This window comes from Pelobates fuscus, chromosome 4 (genome assembly GCF_036172605.1).
Source record: "Pelobates fuscus isolate aPelFus1 chromosome 4, aPelFus1.pri, whole genome shotgun sequence".
Taxonomy (NCBI): domain Eukaryota; kingdom Metazoa; phylum Chordata; class Amphibia; order Anura; family Pelobatidae; genus Pelobates; species Pelobates fuscus.
Window position 1 is genome coordinate 300,711,993 of NC_086320.1, and position 24,925 is coordinate 300,736,917.

At 41.6% G+C, this 24,925-nt stretch overlaps 1 protein-coding gene across 7 annotated transcripts in view; it reads right to left on the reverse strand.

Annotated features, from left to right (window-relative positions):
* Positions 1 to 11,821: 11,821 nt before the first annotated feature.
* Positions 11,822 to 24,925, reverse strand: part of ZMYND11 (zinc finger MYND-type containing 11) — a 103,674-nt gene continuing 90,570 nt past the window's right edge. For 6 of the 7 annotated variants that reach the window (XM_063452253.1, XM_063452254.1, XM_063452247.1 and 3 more), the window contains 4 exons: positions 21,445 to 21,513; positions 20,059 to 20,331; positions 17,056 to 17,241; positions 11,822 to 14,883 (listed from right to left, as the gene is read on the reverse strand). In XM_063452253.1, coding sequence (XP_063308323.1) covers positions 14,761 to 14,883; positions 17,056 to 17,241; positions 20,059 to 20,331; positions 21,445 to 21,513 — 651 coding nt within the window. In that variant the 3' untranslated portion in view covers positions 11,822 to 14,760. The remainder of the gene's footprint in view (positions 14,884 to 17,055; positions 17,242 to 20,058; positions 20,332 to 21,444; positions 21,514 to 24,925) is intronic. The other variant, XM_063452251.1, reaches the window with a different exon arrangement.

Here is a 24,925-nt window from a genome sequence, read left to right on the forward strand (position 1 = left end):
GATACAGTTGCATTGATATTTGAGCAAATTTGGACCCACTCGTTCTCCAATAATCTTTCTCTTGTTAGACCAAGATAGGAAGGATCTGTAAGGAATCCAGAGATGCCACTGGGCCCATCTGACAAGTCTGCTGGTGAAAGCCAGGATTCCTAGTAGTTGCATCTATTTTCTTGCTGTTACCAAGCAGAAATGAAGAAACTGGGAGAGAGAACCTTTACAATCTGTGGAACTGTTCCCGAGATAGGGAAAAGCAGAGCATAGAATTTTCCACTCGGGAATGTCAACCACTGAGCTGGTCTGAAACTGCTTTTCTTGATATTCATCAAGCAGCCAAACGTTAGGAGTTCTGAAAGAACTATATACCTCTGTGTGCCTGCCTTTTGAGTGTCTAAGGCTATCAGAAGTAGATCCTCCAGATAATGGAACCAGGTGGAGTTCTGGACTCTTAATAACACTATAAGCACATATAAAGATTCATGGGGCCGCATTGAGGCCAAATGGTAGGGCACTAACATGGAAGTTCTCTTCTGAGCTAATGCCGATTGCTTGAGATATTGATCTGATTGACTCCAACCCGAAGACTCTGACATTCAGCCTCTTGTTGGTCCCTCTTATGTCCAGTGTAGGCTTTCATGTGCTTTTCCTCTTAGCACCAGAGGAGAGGCGAAACTTGTCCCTGGAACTGCTCTTGTTCTGGGACCTAAAAAAAATCACCTCTTCGTCCAGAAGGCTTCTTCCTTCAGTGCTTTACCTTTTGATTCATTGGTCTTAATACTCCTGTTGGTGTGGAGACTCCTGTGCCAGTTAAGAAAAAACTCCAGTCTATATCAATCTGGACCATGGATACCACTCAAGCCCTCAGAGTATGACGAGCCAAGGTATGTGTGATCAGAAAAATGAGGCTCCTAGTACTGGAGGAGATATGTTCATTGCTGAAGAGCAAAACGACTGCTTTATAGCTCCATTAGAACCTTGAAAGGCAGGTTTACCAACTGCCATGAGTTGCCTCTGGAGTATTCCCTGCAGGGCCAGTAGCTCCATGTATCTCAGAAATACTGGTCACTGGAGGTTCTCCGGTTAGACTATGAGGAGCTGGGATCCTTGGAACTTCCATCCTAAGGTACCAATATCTTGCAGCCCTCATTCGCCTTTTCAATGGAATTATCCAAAGTTTTCCCAAACAGCACCACCCCTTCAAATAGAATGGTGTAGAGGGCAGACTTTGAGGATGAGTCATCATCCCAGAAACAGAACCATAATGCTTCGTAGCTGCTATAGATAAAGCCATTTGATCCAGAGAATATCCTAGTTACATCTAGGGAAGTTTCTGTGAAGAAGTCAGTTGTAACCTGAAGACTTCCGACTGCCTCTTCAATCTTGGCTTTTAATATCTCTCCATAGTTGGCCTTTAGATCTTTAATCACAGATTTCATGTTTGTAGAAACAGCAACGGAAGTCACAGCTGGCTGGCCTCCTGCAATGGTAGGCGTAAAATTTTGGACAGGTCTGCGTCCACCTATGATCCATAAGTGTGTAACTTAGGTGGTGTAGTTCTGGGGTTGGAAATAACTTCCTCCACAGGGTAAAGCCTGGCCTCTTTTCTTACCCCTAAGGCCTCTGGAACTTACTTTGTAAGCCCTGCCCGCATGTCATGTGGGTGAAGCGACAACCTTCTGGAGGAAGTCAGTGCATAACCGATTCCTTCCACTGTTTTCTCCACATAACCAGATCCTGGTGAAGAATGAGACACCTGACAAATAATAATAACTAAATATTACCTGTGGTAAAGTATTAAGAAAAAATGTGCACTGTTAAATTCTATAATAAACCAGCGAAACAGCTTTAAAACAGGCTGAAGACAGCACTTATCCATGTCTGGAGACCCTGCAAATACTTATCAAATAAGTGTGGTATGTTTACTGTAATTTTCCCTTTATTTTAGGCACTTTCTTGCAATTGCCCTTATCCAAGATGGCTGCCACAACTTGTATTCCCACAATGCAAGTTATCTGTATTAGGCCCAATAAGGCACAAACTGCACACATGTGGGCCTATTCCAAGTGTGTTTGCTGTTTAGAGACCAGGGAGAGGACTCTGTCTAAAGCCTACATGGCCCCTAAACACCCAGGGAACCGGGATTAAATCACTGGGACCGAGGGGCAGCAAAATAGATAACAAAAGTGCCTGCAAGGAAGTTTAAAAGGCAACCACGTGCAAAAAGTCAAAGTTTAAAGGCACCACAGTCTAAAGGCCTCAAGGTATAAAAGGTAACACAGTTTCCAAAATGTATCACAGTTTTTTTTAAATATATCAGTTTTCCAATGCACTGCAGTTTCCAATGACTTGCGGTATTACATGCAACAGTATTAAATGCAAATTTAAATGAAACAGTTTTAAATGCCACACTGCTTAAATGCAACACAGCTTAAATGCTTCCTAGCAAAAGCACAACCGCATAATATACCACAATCTTTAAAATAAGGTACAGCTGTATAATGCACTAGTTTAACGATATCAAAGCTTAAATGCATCACAGCATAAAAGCACAACTGCATAATGTACTACAGTAAAACAGGCAAATAAAGTAATGAAGATAAAAAAATATATATATACATGTCTGTAAGTAAAGGGAGCAAATTGCTCACGTCCTAAGGGCTGTAGGACAGGAAAAAGACTGAGGATCTTAGGGATGGAGGCTCATTTTAAAACCTTGGTGGTTTTCCTGTCCTATCGGCTGTAGGGGAGGAGCTAACCCATGTGTATATGCTGCCATGATTAGCCGGGAAATATATATATATATATATATTGTATATGTATATATATATATATATATATCAAAATACAGTTAGAATATAATTTCATATACCGTATATACTCGAGTATAAGCCGAGTTTTTTAGCACATTTTTTGTGCTAAAAAAACCCAACTCGGCTTATACTCGAGTCATAGTCTGTATTATGGCAATTTGCATTGCCATAATACAGACCGGGGGAGAGGGGGGCTGGCAGAGCTGTAACTTACCTTTCCTGCAGCTCCTGTCAGCTCTCTCCTCCTCCGCGCCGTCCGTTCAGCACCTTGGTCAGCTCCCAGTGTAAGTCTCGCGAGAGCCGCGGCTCTCGCGAGACTTACACTGGGAGCTGACAGAGGGAGCTGCACGGACGGCGCGGAGGAGGAGAGAGCTGACAGGAGCTGCAGGAAAGGTAAGTACAGCTCTGCCAGCCCCCCTCTCCCCCCCACTGAACTGCCAATGCCACTGGACCACCAGGGAAGGAGAGCCCCCCTCCCTGCCAGGTATCAAGCAGGGAGGGGGGACGAAAAAAAAATAATTAGTAATAATAAAAAAAATAATACTTAAATAATAAATAATAATCCAAAAATAATAATAATTAAATTAAATAAATAAAAATAATAATAAATAATAATAAAAAAATAATAATTAAAATAATAAAAAATGTAAAAAAAAAATTGCCCACCCCCCACCAAGGCTCTGCAACACACACACACACACCACTCATACACACACACTGCATTCATACACACACTGCATTCATATACACACGCTGCACTCATACACACGCTGCACTCATACACTCGCTGCACTCATACACACATGCTGCACTCATACACACATGCTGCACTCATACACACACGCTGCACTCATACACTCACACTGCATTCATACACACACGCTGCATTCATACACACACGCTGCACTCATACACTCACACTGCATTCATACTCACACTGCATTCATACACACACTGCATTCATACACACACACTGCATTCATACACGCTGCACTCATACACTCACACTGCATTCATACACACACACACTGCATTCATACACACACACTGCATTCATTATACACACACTGCATTCATTATACACACACTGTAAATAAATATTTAATTAATATATTTTCAATAGGATCTAATTTTATTTAGAAATTTACCAGTAGCTGCTGCATTTCTCACCCTAGTCTTATACTCGAGTCAATACGTTTTCCCAGTTTTTTTGGGTAAAATTAGGGGCCTCGGCTTATATTCGGGTCGGCTTATACTCTAGTATATAGACACTTGGACACCTATTGGGCCATGTGACCGGTCTGGTGAGCGATCACGTGGCCGCGGGGTACTAACCCAGGGAATCCCAGACTACTTTGGCTGTTTCTGGGTTCTTTCCTGGGGAAATATGAATATGGCAGGTGAACTTTAACAAAAATTTATTGCTGCCTATCTGCTGGAGAACAGGAAAAAAGACTGCTGAATACCCACTTCACTCATCCCCCCAGCCACATTTACATATGCCCCTCTCTGCTACACTTCCCCCTTCTCTCATCTCACGCCTTACACTCATTTTTCTACTCTCTCACTCCGACCCACAATCGATCTCATCCTAGACCCCATGCATACAAAACCCATTCACACCTCCTGTCACTTTCTCTCTTCCTACTTCTAGCAGCTGGTGATGTCTCTCCCAATCCAGGGCCCTTCACCTTCTCTACACACACTAAGACAACCAGAAACCCCACAAACCTCATCACAATACCCTGCCCTTTACCCTCACTTACCAAAATTCATTGTGCACTCTGGAATGCCCGCACCATCTGCAGTGATTTAAAATCAACAACCATATGCAACTTTTTCATCTCTAACTCACTCACACTGCTTGCACTTACAGAGACCTGGCTGTCCCCCTCTGATAGCGCTACCCCTGCCTCTTTATGTTTTGGTAGGCTACAATTCTCCCACACTCCTAGACTCAACTGTAAAGGAGGCGGTGTAGGCATCCTTCTCTCCCCTCAATGTACCTTTCAACCAATCATAACTCCCCCTGCCCTATCCTTTTTTTCTTTTGAAGTTCACACTGTCCGCCTATTTAAACCCACTCCTTTAAGAATTGCTATCTTCTACAGCCCCCCCGGTTATCCTAGACCAGGGGTAGGCAACCTTTTAGCAGCACTGTGCCGATATAGGATTGTGATGTCCCGTAGCGTGCCGATCCTATTTTTTTTAAATTGAGGTGTGTATGCTGCCGTATTCTGCTTGTTATTTTTACTGTAATTGCTTTGTATCGTTGTATTTGTGCGTATATGAGCTATTATATTGTATATGTTCAGGAGTAGTTTGTGGTATCGTGTATGATACATATGAATGTGGGCTGTGTATATGAGGGCTGCTTTTGGAATTGTGTGTGGATGGATATGTCACATTGTGTGTTGGTAGTGTGTGGGGGCTGTTTGGGGTATTGCATGTGAGAGGCTGCATGTGGATTGTTAGTGGTGTTGCGTTTGTGGGGATTGTGTGTATGTTTGTGTGTGGGCTGTTCGTATTATTTGTATGAGTGGAGGGTTATTCTGCATTTCTGTGTATATCTAGCAGTGTGGGTAGCTTCCCTAGGTTCCAGTGGGGACCGGGCCGACCAGGTATAGCTCAAGTATAGGAGCTGCAACAGTAGCTGCAGGCTGCTCTGCTACAGTGTGGATTCCCATTTACAAGTGCTGGGAGGAAGTGGTCTGAGATCACTTCCTCTACGTGCTGCAATGCATAAATTGAGGATTGTCCTTCACCACCTCTTCGTATTAGCAGATATCTGAAGTTTTACTGGGACTCCTGATAGGAAAGAGCCTGTTTGGCTCTAGCAGCCTTGAGTGCCGTGCAAAGACACCTCGAGTGCCGTACATGGCACTAGTGCCGTAGGTTGCCTACCCCTGTCCTAGACTATTCATTGAGCACTTTTCTTCCTGGCTTCCCCACTTCCTCTCATCTAGCACTCCTTCCCTTATACTTGGGGACTTCAATATCCCAATCAACAGCCACAATCGCACCGATGCCTCTCGTCTGCCTTCTTGAACCGCCTCCTTTGGCCTTACGCAATGGTCCAATTTAGCAACCCATACAGCGGGAAACACTCTTGATCTTGCCTTCACCAACCTCTGTACTGCCTCTAATCTCTCCAATATTAATTTTCCTCTATTTGTCCACCATCTGCTGACATTTGACATTGGCATACCTAAGACCCAATTGACACCACCGTCTGAACATCACTCTCACAGAAACCTCCAATGTCTTGACCTAGAGCATTTCTCCACTAATCTCCAAACTCTCCTTTACCTATCTCAAACCTCACCTGTCCTAGTTCTGCAACCTCCTTCTACAATTCCACCCTCTCCTCTCAACTAGACATCATGGCACCTTGTACATTTAAACGCCGCAGGCGCCCCCAACAACAACCCTGGCACACCAAGCTCAATCGATACCACCAAAAATGCTCCAGAACTGCTGAATGCTGTTGGAGAAAGTCTCATTGTGCATCTGACTTTCTCCACTATAAATTTATGCTGAGCTCCTACAGCTTGGCTCTTTCCTCTGCAAAAGATAATTACTTCAATACCCTCATAACCACACTCTCCCGTGAACCCAAATGACTATTTCACACATTTAACTCTCTTCTTCGCCCTGCTGTTCCTCCTCCACCTACTAACTTTTTTTTTTTTTTTTTTTTTAATTCTTTATTTTTCGGTGCAATGTCAGGGGTACAAACATAATATAGTGTGCCACAACAGCATATACAAGTCATTTTCACATTTTCCAAAACATTCTACCGTTGAGGTCGAGTCGTCTTGTGCACCTTTTTCTAATATATCCGTCTGTTTGGTTATAGCGAGTTTACTGTCTCTACCAGTGATGGGTTTGTGGTCTATGGCGAGTCGCGCCTTAGGTTGGCGCCTGAGTGGTGGTAAATCTCTGGTAGGGGTTGAGCTCTATGAAGCCACCCGTCTCTAGGAGTGATATTGTGTGTGCTTACTTTCGTCTGTGTGAGAGTGGTGGGTGGTGTGGGGCGTGATGGTCTGTGTCTCGCTAGGGTACAGTTAGGGTTGACTGTTTGTTGTTGTTGGTCTGCCCCTTTGTGTCAGTCTAGTGGAGTTATGTGTGGTACTCCCTCGTGTAACCTACCCTTTGTCCCCAGGGTAGTAGGGGGGGGGTGTACGCGTCATGGTGCTGGCCGACTTTCTTATTACTTCTAGGTGTCTAGCCTGTCTATGTGAGGCACCGTCTGGAGTGCGTCGACTTAACCTTTTTCTGCACATTTAACTAGAAAGAGCGTTAGTGTTAAGGAGGGAGAAGAAAAACAACCAAACAAAGATAAAAGCAAAACTAAAAAACACAATTATACGTTGTCCACAGCTGTCGGCAGGGGATGAGAGCAAAACTTTCCTGCCAAGCATTACACCAAGGTAAATCTTTTACGGTAAGTATTGTCCCGGTTCAGGTATCTAGTCCGGTCTTCGGGCTCTTGGTGTTCTGGGCTCAGGTGGAAGATTGGAAGCCGCTGTGTCTGAGAGTGCACGGTGGGTCCCTTGGTTGGCTGCGCTCTGTGGTGGGAGGCCCAGTGCTGTGAGTAGGGTGGGTATGTCCGCTGGGTCTGTGGCTTTAAATGAGTTCTCCTCCTTGGTAATCCACAGGGACCTTGGTGTTGCCCATCTGTAAGTGAGGCCTGCTGTCTGTAGGATCTTCGTCAGGGGCTGCATAGATTTTCTCCACAGCAATGTGGCTCTGCATAGATCTTGGAAGAATGATATGTGGCTGCTTTCAAATTTGTAAGGGGTTTGTCCCTTCAGTGCCGCTAACAGGGTGATCTTGTCAGTCATTGTTTGACATCGGAGTATTATGTCGCGTGGTGCTGCAGCTGGGGCTTGTGGTGGTTTTGCTATTCTGTATACCCCATCAAAGGTAAAGCGTTTGGCTTGTGTCGCCGTCAGGAGGGAGGCTGCCAGTCGCCGCACGTAGTGCGGTAGTTCTTCTAGGGGGATGGATTCTGGTACTCCCCGTATTTTGATGTTTTTCCGTCTTCCCCTGTCATCTAGTATATTCATCTGTTTGCTTGTGTCTGTTTGGGTCGCTTGTATATGTTGGACCTGGTCTCTCAGAGCCTTTAGGTCTTTCTTAAGGTCAGATATTTCTTTTTCATTGTCATGGGTGCGCACCTTAACGGCCTGTACCTCGGTAGTGAGTACCCCTAAGTCCGCTTCCCACATGCTCCTGAGGTTGCGCTGTAGGCTAGTGAGCATCTCCTGAATGTCTTGCTTGGAGGCCGGAGTTAGTACCTCTTGCGTGAGTTGTTGTTCACCTTCAGACCGTGTTGGGCTCTGTCGTGAGGCCCGACCGTCTGATCCCATGGGTGGGGGGTCTCCACCTACTAACTTGACCGCCTCAGACTTTGCAACTCACTTCACTGACAAGATCTCTACAATCAGAAAGATCTCTCATCTTTCTTTTTACCCTTACAATACTTCCCCTAACTTCACTCCCTCTGCTGTTCTATGTTCATTCGCACACGCTACATTGGAAGAGGTTTCTGCTCTGCTCCAGTCCTCCCGCCCCACCACCTGCTTCCTAGATCCAATTCCCTCGCATCTCATCCGTACTCTGTCTTCTTCTCTTTCTCCACCTCTCACTAAAATTCTCAAGCTCTCTCTCCTCTGGTATATTTCCATCGCCCTTCAAACATGCAACTGTAACCCCAATTCTAAAGAAGCCCAATCTTGACTGTAACTCCCCATCCAACTATCGTCCTATCTTGCTACTGCCTTTTGCATCCAAGATCCTTGAAAGAATTGTGTATGCGAGACTGACAGACTTCCTCGAGTCCAACTCACTGCTAGACCCGCTTCAGTCTGGTTTCTGCGCTAAGCACTCTGTGGAAACGGAACTGACCAAAGTATCTAATGATCTACTTGCTGCAAAATCTCGTGGTCACTACTCTATCCTAATTCTCCTTGACCTGTCTGCGGCTTTTGACACTGTTGATCATCAACAGCTTCTTCTCATCCTCCGCAATATCGGTCTACAAGATATTGCTCTCTCCTGGTGCTCCTCCTACCTCTCCCTGCGCTCTTTTAGTGTTTATTTCTCTGACTCTGCTTCTTCTCCCCAACTCTTCTCTGTTGGTGTCCCCCAAGGTTCAGTCCTTGGTCCCCTACTGTTCTCCATCTATACTGCCTCTCTTGGTAAACTCATTAGCTCCTTTGGCTTCCAATATCATTTCTATGCAGATGACATGCAAATCTACCTGTCCTCTCCTGATCTCTCCCCGTCCTCTTGACTAGTGTCTCTGACTACCTCTCTGCTATTTCTAACTGGATGGCTGCCCACTTCCTTAAACTAAACTAAAACAAAACTGAAATTCTGGTCTTTCCTCCCTCAAGTGTTGTTACTCCTGTGTCTGTCTCCCAACGGTGCTACCATCAGCTCCACCACGGAGGCTCGCTGCCTTGGTGTTCTTTTTGACTCCGACCTCTCCTTCAAGCCTCATGTTCAATCTATCGGCAAATCCTGTCATTTCCATCTCAAAAACATTGCCTGCATCCGCCCCTACTTAACGCCAGATGCGACTACAGTGTTGGTCCATTCCACTGTCCTTTCTTGTCTTGACTAATGTAATCCGCTTCTCACTGGTCTTACGTGCTCCCAACTTGTGCCGTTACAGTCCATAATGAATGCAGCAGCGAGGCTCATCTTCCTGTCCGCCGCGCCTCCCATGCATCACCCTTCTGTCAGTCCCTACATTGGCTTCCTATAAAATATAGAGCTCAATTTTAAATTCTGGTTCTTGCTTTCAAATCTCTACATAATGCTGCTCCCACCTATCTATCCTCCCTTATACACAAGTATGTCCCGTCTAGGCCCTTACGATCTGCTGAAGACTTACGTCTATCTTCTGTCCGTACGCCCACCTCTGATGCTCGCCTTCAAGATTTCTTGAGGGCTACACTGTTACTGTGGAACTCGCTTCCCTCCTCCGTTAGATGCTCACCCAGTCTCCACTCCTTCAAAAAAATTGTTAAAAACCCACTTCTTCATAAAAGCGTATCAATTAAACTGTTAATAGCTGCTGACTGATTCCTCTTCTGCAACTGTCACTTGTCTAATACTATACTTACCTTTTTGTGTCATTTTACCCCACTCCCTCTAGCATGTAAGCTCATTGAGCAGGGTCCTCAACCCCTCTGTTCCTGTGTGTCAAACTTCTGGTTACAACTACATGTCTGTTCGTCCACCCATTGTAAAGCGCTGCTGAATTTGATGGCGCTATATAAATATCATAATAATAATAATAATAATAATATGGGGAGGTGACTTTGTTATATAACACTATTTTCATTTTAGATTCCTGACCTATCAGCTGAGGGGGAGGAGCTAAACCCATAGGTGAAGCTGACATGGATTGGCTAGGAGAGAGAATTTCCAGAGCTTCAGTAATAAAGCATTTATAGCATGATTTATCTTCTTTTTAAATTTAGTTTGTAAGAGATTTTGTTTGTAAGAGATTTCACCTATGTATTGTTCTGCATATAGTATTATATATCACCACTTCTTGAGGTCTCCAGAAGGTAATTCACTGATCAAGATTCTTTGGGTGGTGTTAAGAGAACAATACACCCAAAACTTGAAGTGTTGTCCATAAAAACATTAAGCAGGAAATTTTGATGAGCCATGTTAGTGGTGTGGTGAGAAGCCAAAAGGTTGGTTCTGAAGTAGCTAGTGGTTCCAGCTTAATGTATCTGGTGTGAATCTATGCTGAAACAATGAAGTTTACACATCTCTCTACATTTCTCTTATAGTTTGTTTTCTTATTATATTGTTCAATTAAATGTGTTGGCATGCAGTTGCAAGCTAGTGCAGTGCATTTTCCATTTATTTCAAAACTTTGTTTTATACTTTTTTTTACCTTAGAGTTTCTTACTATAACTCTATTGAGAGGGGGTAATTTCCAGTGTAATATTCCCTACTGGACACTGTGAGGAAGGACCCCTCACTCTCAATGTGCAGTAAAACCTGAAATAAAAAGGTTTTACTCATCTTGAACCCAGCGCCAGGCAAAGCTTCTTGTGTTGCTTTTCTGCGCCCAACTCCGTGGTCTCGGAGCCACATGTGATTGAGAAGCCTGTGACTGGACCAATCGCCAGTGCATACTCGTGCTCCAGGCTGACTAGTGGAGGGAAGCGGGGTTAGGGGGTGTGTAGGAGGAAAAATACAACACCAATATGCACGGAGTGAAGGAGCACAGGGCAGGAACGAGGTTGCTCGCAGACAACAGAAGTCATGTATCTACAGAATTGACTGTATGCAGCCTGGAACAGAGTTCTTGGCTGCCTAAGTCATGTGTGCTGAAGATGCAACGTTACCCTGGCACATAATTGCCGATAACTCCGTATGTGCAGTGTTTCAAGCTAAGACACTGCACATACTGACTCCTACAACCATGATCACTTCAATTTACTGAAAGTTGGAGTAACCCTTTAAGAGTGTCACTATAATAATTTAGAAAGATTAATGATGTACTGGGATCTTTACCTTGTACTAGTCATTCTCTGTAAGGTTAACTTGGTTAATTAAATATAAACAGTAAAACAATGTATTAATATAAATTAGGTTTTGGGCCATATATATCCAAAAATCTGACTTCATACATAACCTTTAAACTAGAGCATTACAAAAACATAAATGTAAAGTCCACCCAAAAAAAAATCTATATACCAGTTAAATGGTTCACATGATTGTGCAAGATTTGTCAAAATTACCTTTGGAACCAAATTTGGACTGTAGATGTTCCTTGTGGACTGGGTTGGAAACTACTGATTCTAGTCCATATATTGCATCCATTTTGAACTGAAACTAGTCTTCAGCACAATCTTGTCTATAGCTAGAATCACACGTGTCCCACTCCCCTTTAGAATAAGGCAGATATTGTGTACTGGGCTGTGCACCATTAAATTGAACCAGGGGAAACAAAAACAAAAAAAACAGCCATGACATTCTTTTAAATACATTTATTAACAAATGTTAACACATATTGCTAGCAAGAGCCGCTTACAAAATGGCAGAATGTGTCATAGAACTAGACAGCCACAATGGATAATTACAATGTGCATAGTGGCCAAGCTTAACATCTTAATACAGCTTTAGAAATCAAAGTTAATCATTTATAATAATGGTTCCAAAATCAAAACAATGTTTTGTTTTTTAATCTACAACGTATACAAAACCAGGCCACGATTTTAATTTGAAGATTTCACACTAAATTTAACTCTGCAATGTGCAACCATGTCAAAGGACACAGGTAAATAAGCCAAAATAACACGTCTTAATCTCATGCAGATACCAGTTATATAGTACATTTCCTGGAATGATTTTACATCAAATGTATATCCACTAGAACTTGCTTTCATAGGGCTAGATTGATGGTCCTCATTGTGTCAATTTCCTTTTAATGTGACCACGTCTGTTGCCTTAAGAACTGCGTTAAAGGCCTTCGTAGCAGTAAAGTGGTTTAAATTCCACTACAATAGTGTGGAATGAGCAAGATGTTCACATAATATCACAAAACTGCAGCTATGCTGGTTAAAATGTGTATGTTAAAAAAAAAATAAAAGGAAAACAAAAATATACTTTAAAAGAATTACTTAATGCCTCTCTTGCAAATTCTCCACTGCCATTGTCTAAACGCTTGCAATAAATATTGATGTTCTAAATAAATATTTACACTTTTTTCCTTAAATCCCCTCCAAATAACTAGATTGTTAAATTTGCTACAGTTACTCTCCAAGTTATTGTATTAAACAAACATAAACAGTGACCCCTTTCACAAATAATCAGAGAAACCTAATCAAGAAAAAGATTAAATCCACTACAGAACTAAAATGGTGGTAACGCAGGACAGCAACTTCTTGGTACTGCGCACGTGGATGAGCTACACTTCCTATAATGCTCAGTCATCACAGGAAGCGTGGTTCAGAAACCAGGGCCAAGGATGACCATCACTACTGCAGGATAATTATTTTTTAATAAAAAAAGATTAGCAAGTGAAAATTAATATATGAAAAGATGTATTTTTCTTTATCCGATTTCCCCAAAAGAGGATATAAATGTGTTCCTACAGGTAACGCTTCTTCCGTTATTTTGTAATAAATACATTTTTTTTGTATGTTTACTAACGAATGACAGTGTTTTTCACTATAAAGGTAACTGGCATACACCACTTGTTTTGCTATTATCTTTTTCTTCCAAAAATGTGATAGGGTGACAACCTTTACCAGCTAATGGGTGATTGATCAGTTTACCAAAAAGGAAATAAAAAAATACTAAACTTATAGAGCTTGTGTCAAAGATGATATTACAAATGCTGCTGCCTGGCCATAAACAATCTATTATTCAAATAAGAGGCCTACATGTAAAATCATTGATTGGCATATCTACAAAAGTGGTATTTTAACCTTTAACCAACAGGTGAACAGAAATCTCCCTAGTTATTGGAAAAAAAAAATTAAAAAGACACATTGGCATTTACAGGATGCCAACCTGAAAAGCCCTCTTTTAATGGTACATCGTGTCGGGAAAGATGATGGCAAACAGAACTCACCGATCCTAGTGTAAAAAAATCCAAAATTCAAAGAGAAGGTAGTTCTTGGCTTGCATTCTATTAAGCGTGCCTTGTTCGAGCAATGAAATGTGCAAATTGTAAAGAGGTTTGTTTTTTTATCTATGAAATGATTACCTGTATTTGTACAATTATGAGATCAAAGCTAATATATTTTTTTTCTTTATAAAAAGTTTTATATATTGAAAATAAGTAACAAACAAATGTGGGTATACTTTACAAATAAAATCTGCAGGCTGAAGTCCTGCTCTGAGAACCCTGTTTGCTAAAATATTTACCTTGCAACCCATAGGTATAACTAAATTGTAATGCTTTCAAAATGTAAAAGGTAAGTAATAAAACAGGATTGACAGTTTCCCGAATTGATGATGTGATAAAGGTAGTATTCTTGTGTTGTTTGCCCCCAATAATTTAACGGTTGTTTTATAGTTTTTGATCTTTAAATGTTATAGGGGGGAGCGGGCAGCACATAAATATTTCTTGGCTTGCTATTGAGTGACCTACTTTATTAGTGGGGCCTTGGGTATAGGGTTTGCATAAAGAGAAAGGAATATGATGCTGGCTCCTCTGGTGTGAAAGAGACATATAAATGTAGACCAAAAATGGAGTTGAAGAAATTTATTCTTCTATGGAATTGGGAAGACCCTACAACTCTGCTCTTTAGGTCTGTATATGACGGGTTAAGTGCATGGTTAGTCAAATACTAGATGCTAGCTAATAGCGGACTATACCTCCCATTAACTTTTGCCAGTGCCTTTTAAGCTGTCAAATTACAGTGGGGGTAAGCATACCGCTAGTAGCCAGAGGTACAGACTATACTGAACTTTATCCCTGCTTTAATAAACTTGCTGCGGTTTAGTTGATCAACTATTGTTAAAACAATTTTGTACTAGTTTAAAATCCTAAAACAAGATATCTTAACATAGAAATGTGACAATAAAAACAATCCAATATATGCTATGTTACATCTAACACTAGCTAATAAAGGAGAAGGAGAAGTACATTAGTAAACTTGGCTTGCTGCCAGAGGGACCTACAATTATTGCGCTGCCAACAACCGATGGGACCCTCGAACGTCAAGTCAGTTTGAAGGAAGTCTCAATGTGCAAAAATGTCTGTGAAAAGGAGATTTACCTCATCAGTGCTGAAGCATATCACACAGCACTGAGGGAGCATTCAGCTGGTTTAAAAAAAAAAATAAAAAATTAAATGGTATGCAGGTAGTAAGCATCATCTTGAAATAAAAACAAAATTACAACTGCTGCATTTGAAGATAGATATAATGAGGGTCTCTCCTGAGAAATAAAGGAGACAGATTCATCTTTTCCTGCGGCAGGTCCTCTTGTGTTCCGCGTGCCAATGCTCCTGCTGGCATTTGATGGAGCAGTAGGAAGTGTTCCAGCAGCAGTGGTACATGGCTTCTTCTTCACAGTTGTAACACTATAAAAAATGATTGCTAGGTCAATGGCTAATTATACAGACAAAGGACGTCAGCAACTTAAAGCAGAGGCTAACTCACAGTTAATACAGGGCTAAACGCACACAATCCATGTTTATTCTGGTTATTAATTTAAAAAAACTATTATGTTGCAATGTTTTTTGCCTACATAATTTATGGGAAACTAACCAATTGACCCATTTATTTCCCAACTTTTTATTGGCTAGTTTTAGCTTAAAATTTGGGACTCTGCTGTTAACTTAGCACACCTCTCAGTCCATCCAGTGAAATGCAAGTACTGAATTAGCTTCAACATTTCTGGGACTACCTAAATAATTCAAATCAATAGAAAGAGATAAATCAACTTATGTCAGGGATCAAAATTTCCACAAGTTGCCATAATTTTTTAGGCCTGGTATTTTAGGTAAAATGCCAGATTTGCCGGGGACATTTCAGGAACAAGAGTGTAACGTGTTCAGCCAGCTGCCTGTCTCCCTACTCCAGCTCAGGCAGGGTGATTGCATAGTCTGTGCTCTGTATTGCACCACTAGTGCAAGGCCGTGCAGCAGGGATAGTACAAACCACTCTTTTTGTTCCAGCTACTGCAACTTCACAGGAGGAGAGAAAGTTATCGCTGTTGCAGATTCATTCCTACACAAGCTGTTTGTGGTAACAAGCCAAGTTATAAGACTGCACAAAATTAATCTCTACAAACCGGTGTTCAATCAAAAAACCTTACCCTGTGAAAACTCCCTACCCCTGTCACTTCCAGTGATGCTGCTGCACCAGAAGTGAGCCGAGTCAGCTGCAGGTCGGCTTACCTGTGTGGGGGCCTGCGCTCATCCAGGAAGGAGACAGGGGATTCTCCAGATGCAGCATATGCACAGTAGCGCCATCAAAATACCCTACCATAAAATTTCGGTCACTATGGCAGCACCATTTCTGCAAGATGCATGTGCCCCTAATTCCCTTTTGTTTTTACTATGTAACCTTTAGGGTTAAGCACCCCACCCAGCCCCCAGCTTCAGAGGCCACTTTAGGGGTTAACATAGAAATATATTTGAGGAGGTTTTGGATAGTAATGTCCCTTCAATTATAATTTTCATTGAGCAGCTATATCATTTGGACTGGGAGTATATACATAGAAGCACTATCACTTTAATTGTGTAGTTTTTACACTTACTTTTTTTGTAATTGCATTTAGCACATTTATTTTGGATTATTTATATTCACAATGCTCTTAAAACTGATGATTTAAACCCAATTTAGTTTATTTAGCACTAGTACTATTTGATTTGTCTAACACATTAGAATTAGGGTAGCACCCACTGATCTTGTGATACTGTGAAGTAGTGGTAAGCTTAACACAATATTACCATATGTTGGAACTGAATCCCCATATTTGTTTGCTGAGATAGGTGATTTTAAGTAGCCTTGCGGAATGAGGAAATATATTGCATTAGTGTGCTGTTCCTTAATCTGTATTATGTATGTGTATGTTTGTGTATAAATATATATGAATTCTGGCTTTCAATGATTTAAGCATCTTAATTCACAGCAAATCGAGCTGAATATTCTAAAATGTTGGTACATCTAGAAGAGGTGTTATTTTAAAATGTAGACGGCTCAGCTTTCCAAAAGACTTCATACATTTTACATTCAGTGACATGGTTTATTTTCAAAAAGGTCCAAGACTTGTTTTGTGAACTGTTTTGTATTTTTTTTTTTATAATGCTACAGTCAAGCTAACCTTTCTAACAGATTTTCATGTTAGTAGCATTACAGGAATGTAGATGTTCTAGGGACTAAAACAGAACATGTTAAGCTTGAGTCATTAGTGCTGAATTTGGACAAGGTTGATTGACCTTGTCCCACAGCAAAGGCTGGGTCATATATGCCATATGTGAGCTGAACTCTAAAAGGGAGTGCAATTACCCTAAGACCACATCCATGTCACAGTTTCATCTTCCCCTGGTAATGGTCTTGCTTTAATAAGCTTTACAAATGATTCAATACTGTTATAAAACATTTCCAAATTAAGTCACCATTATGGTCAATGGGAATTTTTGTAGACAAATCATTCGGAAGGTTTTTCCAACAGTATTGAATTATTTGGAAAGCTTGTTAAATCAAGGCCAAGGTTAACAAATATAAATTCTTAGCAAGGAACCTACCCACTGTTTCTTCTTGGTCTGAGAAATCAGCTGTTTGTGTTGGGCTGCTAGTTTTTTTATTTCTTCCACAAATTCTTCTTTACATTTCTCTTTTACTTGTTTACACTTTCTGTCCATCTCTGCCTGTGCATTGGCCACGGCTTTGTTTACAGCTTGCCTTTTTTCTTCCTCCATTTCTATTCGTAGCTGTAACGGAAAAAGACAGAGGAGAAATTTTAAAAAATGTATTCCTGTTTAGAATAAAAACTAAGCAAACAGCTAGAGAGCTACAAATTAGACAAGACACATTTTCATTTTGGTTATCTCAAACACAACACAGGCCTCTGTGCGCTATATAATAGCCATTCTTTTTATGCTTACTTTGTACTAAATAAAAATGACTGTCACAAACATGACAACGCCAAACACGAAGTGCTGCATTAAGGATTGACTAGTAACAGGTCCCCCCCACCCCTCGAACCAAAACCCTTCATAAACAAATGAACCCTCCATGGAGAACAAGTGATAAAATCTAATGCAGTATCCTTCAGGTCCATTAGGTCTATAGCCAATACCCAGCATTTTGTATGCAGTGATCTAATAAAGCCATATCATTTACAACTCCCTTTCATCGCTCTCTTAGGAATATTTTCCTTACATTTTTACTTTGCTTAGGGTTACGTTTTGATTGTGTGATTAGTGGCACATTACACATGTTGGCCATGAAGTAGTTTAAGGAATTGTACTTTTTTTTACACCTGAAATAAAAATGGAGAGTTGACACAAGGTGGCAGTGAGTAATGTTACTGAGCCTGAGAAGAGGTGGCATGGAAGACTTTGTACCCTGACACAGCTTTCCCTGAACTTGTTACCCACTCCTTTGTGGCACCTACTCACTCTTTTATCGCACACTTCACTTTTCCCCTTTGTCCAGTTTAATTACTCTGCTTGAACCCCACCTGCAGTCAGTCTGGCCTGAGTAGCTATTCAAAAAACCAAACAACAAAAGTAGGAATATATACACATTAGTTAATTTTCATTGATACATTTATGAAATGGTGTGGAGTGGGAATCAGATTTCAGCTCGCACAACATTTTCAGGAATAACCTAACTTTGAAAACATGCCATGAAAATGTAAAACTCTATTTCAGGTCACTTTGCACTTTTGAAACTGAAAGAAAAGGGAAAAAGATAGTAGCAAAACCCTTTATTGGAAAAAGCAACCCATTTATAAACCTTAGCTTTTATTTTTAATCCTCTCCCTTAGCCTTTGAGATTCTCCTAGATATTTTGTTCCTCTTCCTACAAGACATTAGGTTACAATATTTACTAGGTCGCTGTTACATTGTGTCAAGATAGCTTTCTCATTTGTTTTGTGACAGGCAGGTTTACTATAACATATTAACTTTCATTTGAGTTTGGATTCTCTGGACATGCTGAATTAGATTTATTTCTTAAACTCTAATATTTTATTTATATACTCAAGTCTCATTCATGCAGGCATTTTTTAGACTAATACCTATGTACACCTTATATTAGACTCCAATAAAAGTTAATTTTATAAATGGGTTTCTTTTTTCTAACAAAGGGTTTACTCTCATTTAGCTACCTGACACACTCTCTCTTAATATCTCTGTTTGCATTAATATTTCACAACAGATTTCAGCATACACGTTTCTTTACTGGTCTGTTCTTAAAAATCTCCATTAGTTTTTTTCACCCCTCACTAAGAGTAAAGACTTCTAATTGCACACTGAATAATTACATATAGCTGACGTAATAGATATTTCTTTATTTACTTTCTCAATATAAGTAGTGTGCACTGAATTATTTTTGCATTCTGTCTGTAACATGATTTTACTGCTCAATAAGTAAACTACAAAAACAAATCTAAAACTCTCAAATTTTACTTTCAAATATATGCAGATTTTATTGCCTAAAAACTGAGAAAAAGACAGACCAGGTCTGCCTTTTTAAAGGTTTCTCAATTATGTATTTACAAGGTGTGAAAAATACAATTTAAATTTAAAAATCAACCCCTTTTTGTTCTACAACTGGGTACCTCCATCTTAGCCCTGACAAAAGTTGTTCTTTTCTAAAAAAAATAAACATACGGAGAAGAGGATAAATAAAATAATGGATCTCTCCTCTTCATTCGTAATATTTGCCTTGACCTTTTCTTGTCTAAAGGCTGATGCAGTGATGCAATCTGCTAAATCTTATACATTTTAAAGAAAACAGAACATCTTATAATAAAAGTATTAACATAAGCTATAGGTGATTTCAATGTTATATTTAATAGCGTAAATTGAGTTGAAATGCTTTAGGAGTTTGAATTGTCCCTTTATAAACAAATGTATACACACATATATATATATCTTCATAAGAAAATAGACCTTACTCTCACTTGTCAGTCAGTTGTCAGCATAATCATCTATAATGACAATTAAGTGACAGGGGAGAACAGAAGAAGCCCCTTTTAGGTATTTCTCCTGCTCTCTGATAAAGCAACTACAGCACATTCATTGCAGTTGCTCTAGTATTTTTAAAGTATGCATATCCTGTGCTTAAGAGAGGAATCAATGAATGGAGTCCCTTCTTTTGCAGGTGTATTGGCTGTGAAGCATGCACCTTGAAATGATTTGGGTTTGAGCCCTACTTGTGGAAGTGCTCTTTAGCAGTGTCAATAGGTGGGAGGTGAGTAATAACATATTCTAAGGCAATTCCATATAATAATATGTATGTATCTATTGACTTGAGTGATTATATATTATGGTGAATCTGTCATGATGTTTACTTTAATTTAAAAAAACAAAATATGGACAGATGATTGGTGGATGTATGTATAGTGACTGTATAAATGTATTTTCAGCCTTACATAATGCCATAAATATTTCGTACTAACAAATGCTGTCTGACATGATTATATTTCGACCTATAGGAAATCTGTTGTGAATCTTGTTCTTGGTTAAGAAAATATAGATCAGTTTTTTCTTATTTGAACCCAGTTGCTTGTCCCTTACCTCATCTAATGATTCCTGCACAACTCTTTCCGTCTCCAGTTTGTTGTCTGTACTCATTCTCTCCTTGTACTCATTTAAGATTTTGCTGTACTTGTCGTGACACATATTCTGACAAATGGCATCATTGCTGGTCTGCGTGCTACGATGTACTGTTCTTGGTGAGGAGGGACTTTGCTTCTTGGTCTGTGTACAAACTGAAATTTTTTCCACCGGTGGTGGAACTGAAGGTATTTCCTGGCTGGAACTTACAGCTTCTGTTTCAGGTTCTGGTTCCTAAAATGAGATTTGTTTGAGGAGTGGCATATATGGAGAAGTGACAATGCACTGTTATTATCCGTCTCAATTATTTTTATTTATCGCGATTCCAATACAAAATACATTTAGGATAAAACATGAAGAAAGAATGCAGAAAAAATAGAAGACATAAAATAATGTCTGAAGCTTTGTGGTTGCTGCCTGCAATATATTTTGCTCTCCTTGTGGACACTTCCCTAAGCAGGGCAATCCTCTTTCATGACACCAACACACTGGCTACATTACCAGCATGCAAGCATCTGAACAGAGTATATTTTACCCTTCTAGTAGTGCAAGAAATGCTGGCTAGAAGAGTTTCCATAATAACCACAGTGCATGTGATGTGTTTGTTATGCTGTAGAGCAGTAGGACCATCTGTAGGAGATCTGTTCTACTCTTCCTGTCAATCAATTCTTCAGCATAAGCAAGCAATTTAGCATTTTAAAGGACAATTCTTTCCTGAAAAATGAAATTGGACGCGCCCCTCCCCTCAATACAACCACTTCAGTGAGATGAGCCTAGACAAAGGCTGCGTACACCTATTGCTGCCACAGACATCAGAACTGTGTATATGTGAATTAATAAATACACCATCTGTAGGTATATCACCCACTAATGCCAACCCTTCTCTGTTACCCACCTCTTTGCAATCTCTATTAGAAGCAACTTGACAAAAAGTGTGTTTCTCCTGAGCACCTATAAACCTCTATAGACTGCTTCAGCCACCTTATTAATGCGGAAAAGCAGATTTGACAACAACCTGGGGACAGCCCCCACAGCCTTTCTGTACCATAACCACTACCCTCAGATTGGCTGGGTAAAGGTGCTCATGGTCATCCTTTAAGTGCCAGTCTTGGTCTCCTAAAAAGCTAAAGCCTAAAAAATGACACTGGCTTTAATATCTGTAATGGCTATAGAGATTTATTTACATGGGTTATTATTATTAAAGAGTGAGTAATCACACATTTTGGTACCGACATCACTTCTTATGTTTTACAATACACGGCCCAATTATTGCTGGCTGGTCCCATATATAATGATTCTGTGCATTTAGTGTTCTACACATACAGATTTGACTGACAACTAACTTACTTCCTTTTTGGGTTCAACATTTTGAGTGCGTCGGCCTTTCTTGGCTCTTGGTTCCTGGGTTGCCTTCTGCTTGGAAGATAAAGGAACACATTCCAAGTTAAGAATACTGATTACTTTACACACTGTGTAAAGTAATAAAAAGAAAAATAGAAAGCATTGAGACACTACCTAAGCCAACAGAGAACTCATAGGCTGGATCCTTTGCCAAGACAATATATCTCATGTTTAATGATTCATCAGATCAGTATGGAGGAAATTGGAGATTTAAACATTTCACATTCTCTATGGACTTGGTAAAAATATTTACATTAAAGATTTAAACAGTAATCTATTTAATGCACTGATTAAAAAGACCAAAGATGTGTAAAATAATTAAATCAATTTTATATCTTGACCTCAAGATGTGCACAAAACCCTGTTTGACTTTTTTCCCCCTTTAAATTAAGTTCTTAGTGTGGTTATGTTTGCATTTCTTATCTGCTTAGTAACTATGAATGCAGTGGCTCATGTTTTGTGTTCTCAAAAGCAAGTGGATGGAAGTTCTTTCAAAATTAATAATAAAAATAATTTAAAAAAAATTCTGGTTTTCACAAAATAACCCAGAACATCCCTAGCCCAAGTCAGACATCCCCCATCAAGCATAGATGCCAGAGTGGAAATAAAGCAAGGTCCCAGGCTCTGCTTTAGAATGTGCAGTCCAGCTGGTAGCTGAAACTGCAACTCCCATAATCCTCTTCCAGGTCGAGGGATATGAAAGTTATAACACAATAACTTAATAAACAGGATCTCTGTTTAACCAACTAATGATTATATGTTAAATTATACAGTCAGCTTGGGGAAATAAATAAGGAACTAAAACCATAAAATGGTTCTATCACTGGGTAAACACTGCTAGTGGCAGCCTTCGGCTCATTTTAAAAATCTATCTATCTATCTCTATATCTCTATATCTATTTCTCTATCTATCTCTCTATCTATCTGTCAATATCAAGGGAGGCACTCAATCCAGTATTGTAAACAAACTCCCCTCTTAAGATCCTTATTTAGCACTCCCTGCAGGACTAAAGCTTAGAAATAATTCACTGAGGGGCGTGGCTTGACTGCACATGGAGTAAGTCGCACGCTGCACTAGCTCCCGGGCCCCGATCCGCCTAAGCCCAGACCCTGAGCGAATTTTGCGGTCCACATGGGGAGAACTAAACGGATGACGACCCCGAGACCTCCTCCTACACCCCACACCAACCTTAGACCCGGTCCGATGGACGAATTTCTGTCCACACCTCAGCACCTCAGAGACCCACGAGGCACGGACAAGATGGCGCCCACCTCCCCGAGCACCAGCAGCTTAGCGGGCTCCGCGAGTGACACACCCGGCGCAGCTGCGCTGTCACAAATGTCGCTGGACATAGCGGCTATATCGGCCAACATGCTCACACGAAGTGACAAGACGGCCCTGGTCGCGGAGCTGCGTATCGTCATCCGGGAAGAGGTAGCCGCGTTGCGCAGGGACCTGATGGCCCTGGAGCAGAGGGTGGACGACCTGGAAGAGACTCGCCTCCAAACTGTGCAATACCAGCAGGCCACAGACCTAGCTACAGCGAGGCAGGGGAATATACTCCTTGAGATGCGCAGACAGGTCGAGGACCTGGACAACAGAGGCCGCCGCAACAACATACGAGTACGGGGCCTCCCTGAAGCCGACAATGAGTCCCCACGGGAACTGCTGACAGGCCTTTTCTTGTACCTGCTAGGAGAAGACGCACCCCCTGATATATCCATGGAACGCGCACATAGAGCGCTCCGAGGCCCTAGAAGAGATGGCCAGCCCAGGGACCTGATTTGCTGCCTCACATCGTTCCAACTCAAGGACGCCATAATGAGAGCGGCCAGGGCCCGACGCACGCTCACATATATGGACTCCCAGGTCATGCTATTCCAAGACCTGTCGCCTCTCACGCTAGATGCCCGCAGAGCGCTGAAACCGCTCACAAACATGCTAATGGAGAAGCGGATTCCCTATAAATGGGGCTTCCCATTCAGCCTACAAGCCAAGATCGAGAACCGATGGCACACGCTGCGCTGGCCCAACGATGTCACCAGATTCCTCCAGTCCGCTGGATTGCCACATGTCCACGTTTCTAACTGGATTCTTGAGTATCCGCCTGCACGTCCGACTGGACCCCACCCAGCGGCCGAGAACCTGTCGCGCGAACGTGTTGCCCCCCTTCCGCAACGACGAGGAGGCCCTGTCGGCCCAGAAGAATAAAGCCTGGTGACGCCACTACTGACCATCTTTGCCTGGAACCATGGACCTCACCCTACGCTACCTAGCCCTTATAAAGGTACCACACCCGTCCCTCTGACTTCGAAGATTGCCGACCTCATCCTGTACGGGGTGGACACTGTGAAGTTGACCACAGGTTAGTGGGACATTATCGCTGGCTCATCGCAGGGCTTAAGACTTAGAGTTGCACCTTGGGTGGGGGGGGTTTTTGGGGGTCACGGACCGTACCGGGTGGGCTGTGATGCGTTGGACTGTTTGGGAGGCGGGCTTGGGCTGCTCAACCTCACGTAGTGCTGGCACTTAGTCATACCCGGGCCTAGCAGGTTGGCACACTCAGGGGGCAGGGTATTGGGGTACGACTCCCCACGTATAATGCTTCTTGCCTATATCCATTGTTTTCAACTTTGTTTCCCACAACATGCTTAACTTGTTTCAAGTCAACACCCCTGGCGCATACCCCGTAGCTAACGATAATTAACGTGCCACCTCACTGGTTCATATATCTTATAATGCATTGCACTGTATTCCACATGTTGACCCACCCCATTGCTTCCCGTCTTAGAGATGCCGTGGTGAACCGCCCGCGGCACTTAATGCCTTAGTACCAGCCGCCCACCTAGCGAGGATTAAGCGGTTGATGTAGGTGTTGCACCACATTGCCCGATGTAGGTCATGTTATATTATACTTATATTGTTGACCACTTCCTTTGCCCCCTATCACGTGTTCCCCCGAGAGGCTTCAATAATTGGTTTGTTGTTCTTGTATACCTAACTGTTTGTGATGCTTTATTTCGAATGTGTTTAGTTAAAAAAGTGTATTTCAATGTTGGCATAGATGCCATAGCGTTCTCCATGGCATACGTTGTTTTTGAATATGCCTACTATGCCGTCACCCCCTGCTGCGCTACCACACGGCCACACCCTGTATAATAGGATAGCTCGCACATGGGCCGGGGTAACGGGTGCTGGTCTCCCTTGCGTAATGGGTACACTACCACCATTCATTTGCCCTTTATACATAGCCGATACGCCTAAATTATACCAAACGTGCCACCTGCGGCATCATACGCTACTGTGGCTGGTACTGCACTGCTCTCGCTTATTACCCGGTTACATGCTATATTGCTTGGTGCCGCACGTGGCGACCCCCTTACTGCCACACCCCACTTGAGCGCCCTGTACACATGTGCCGCGCCC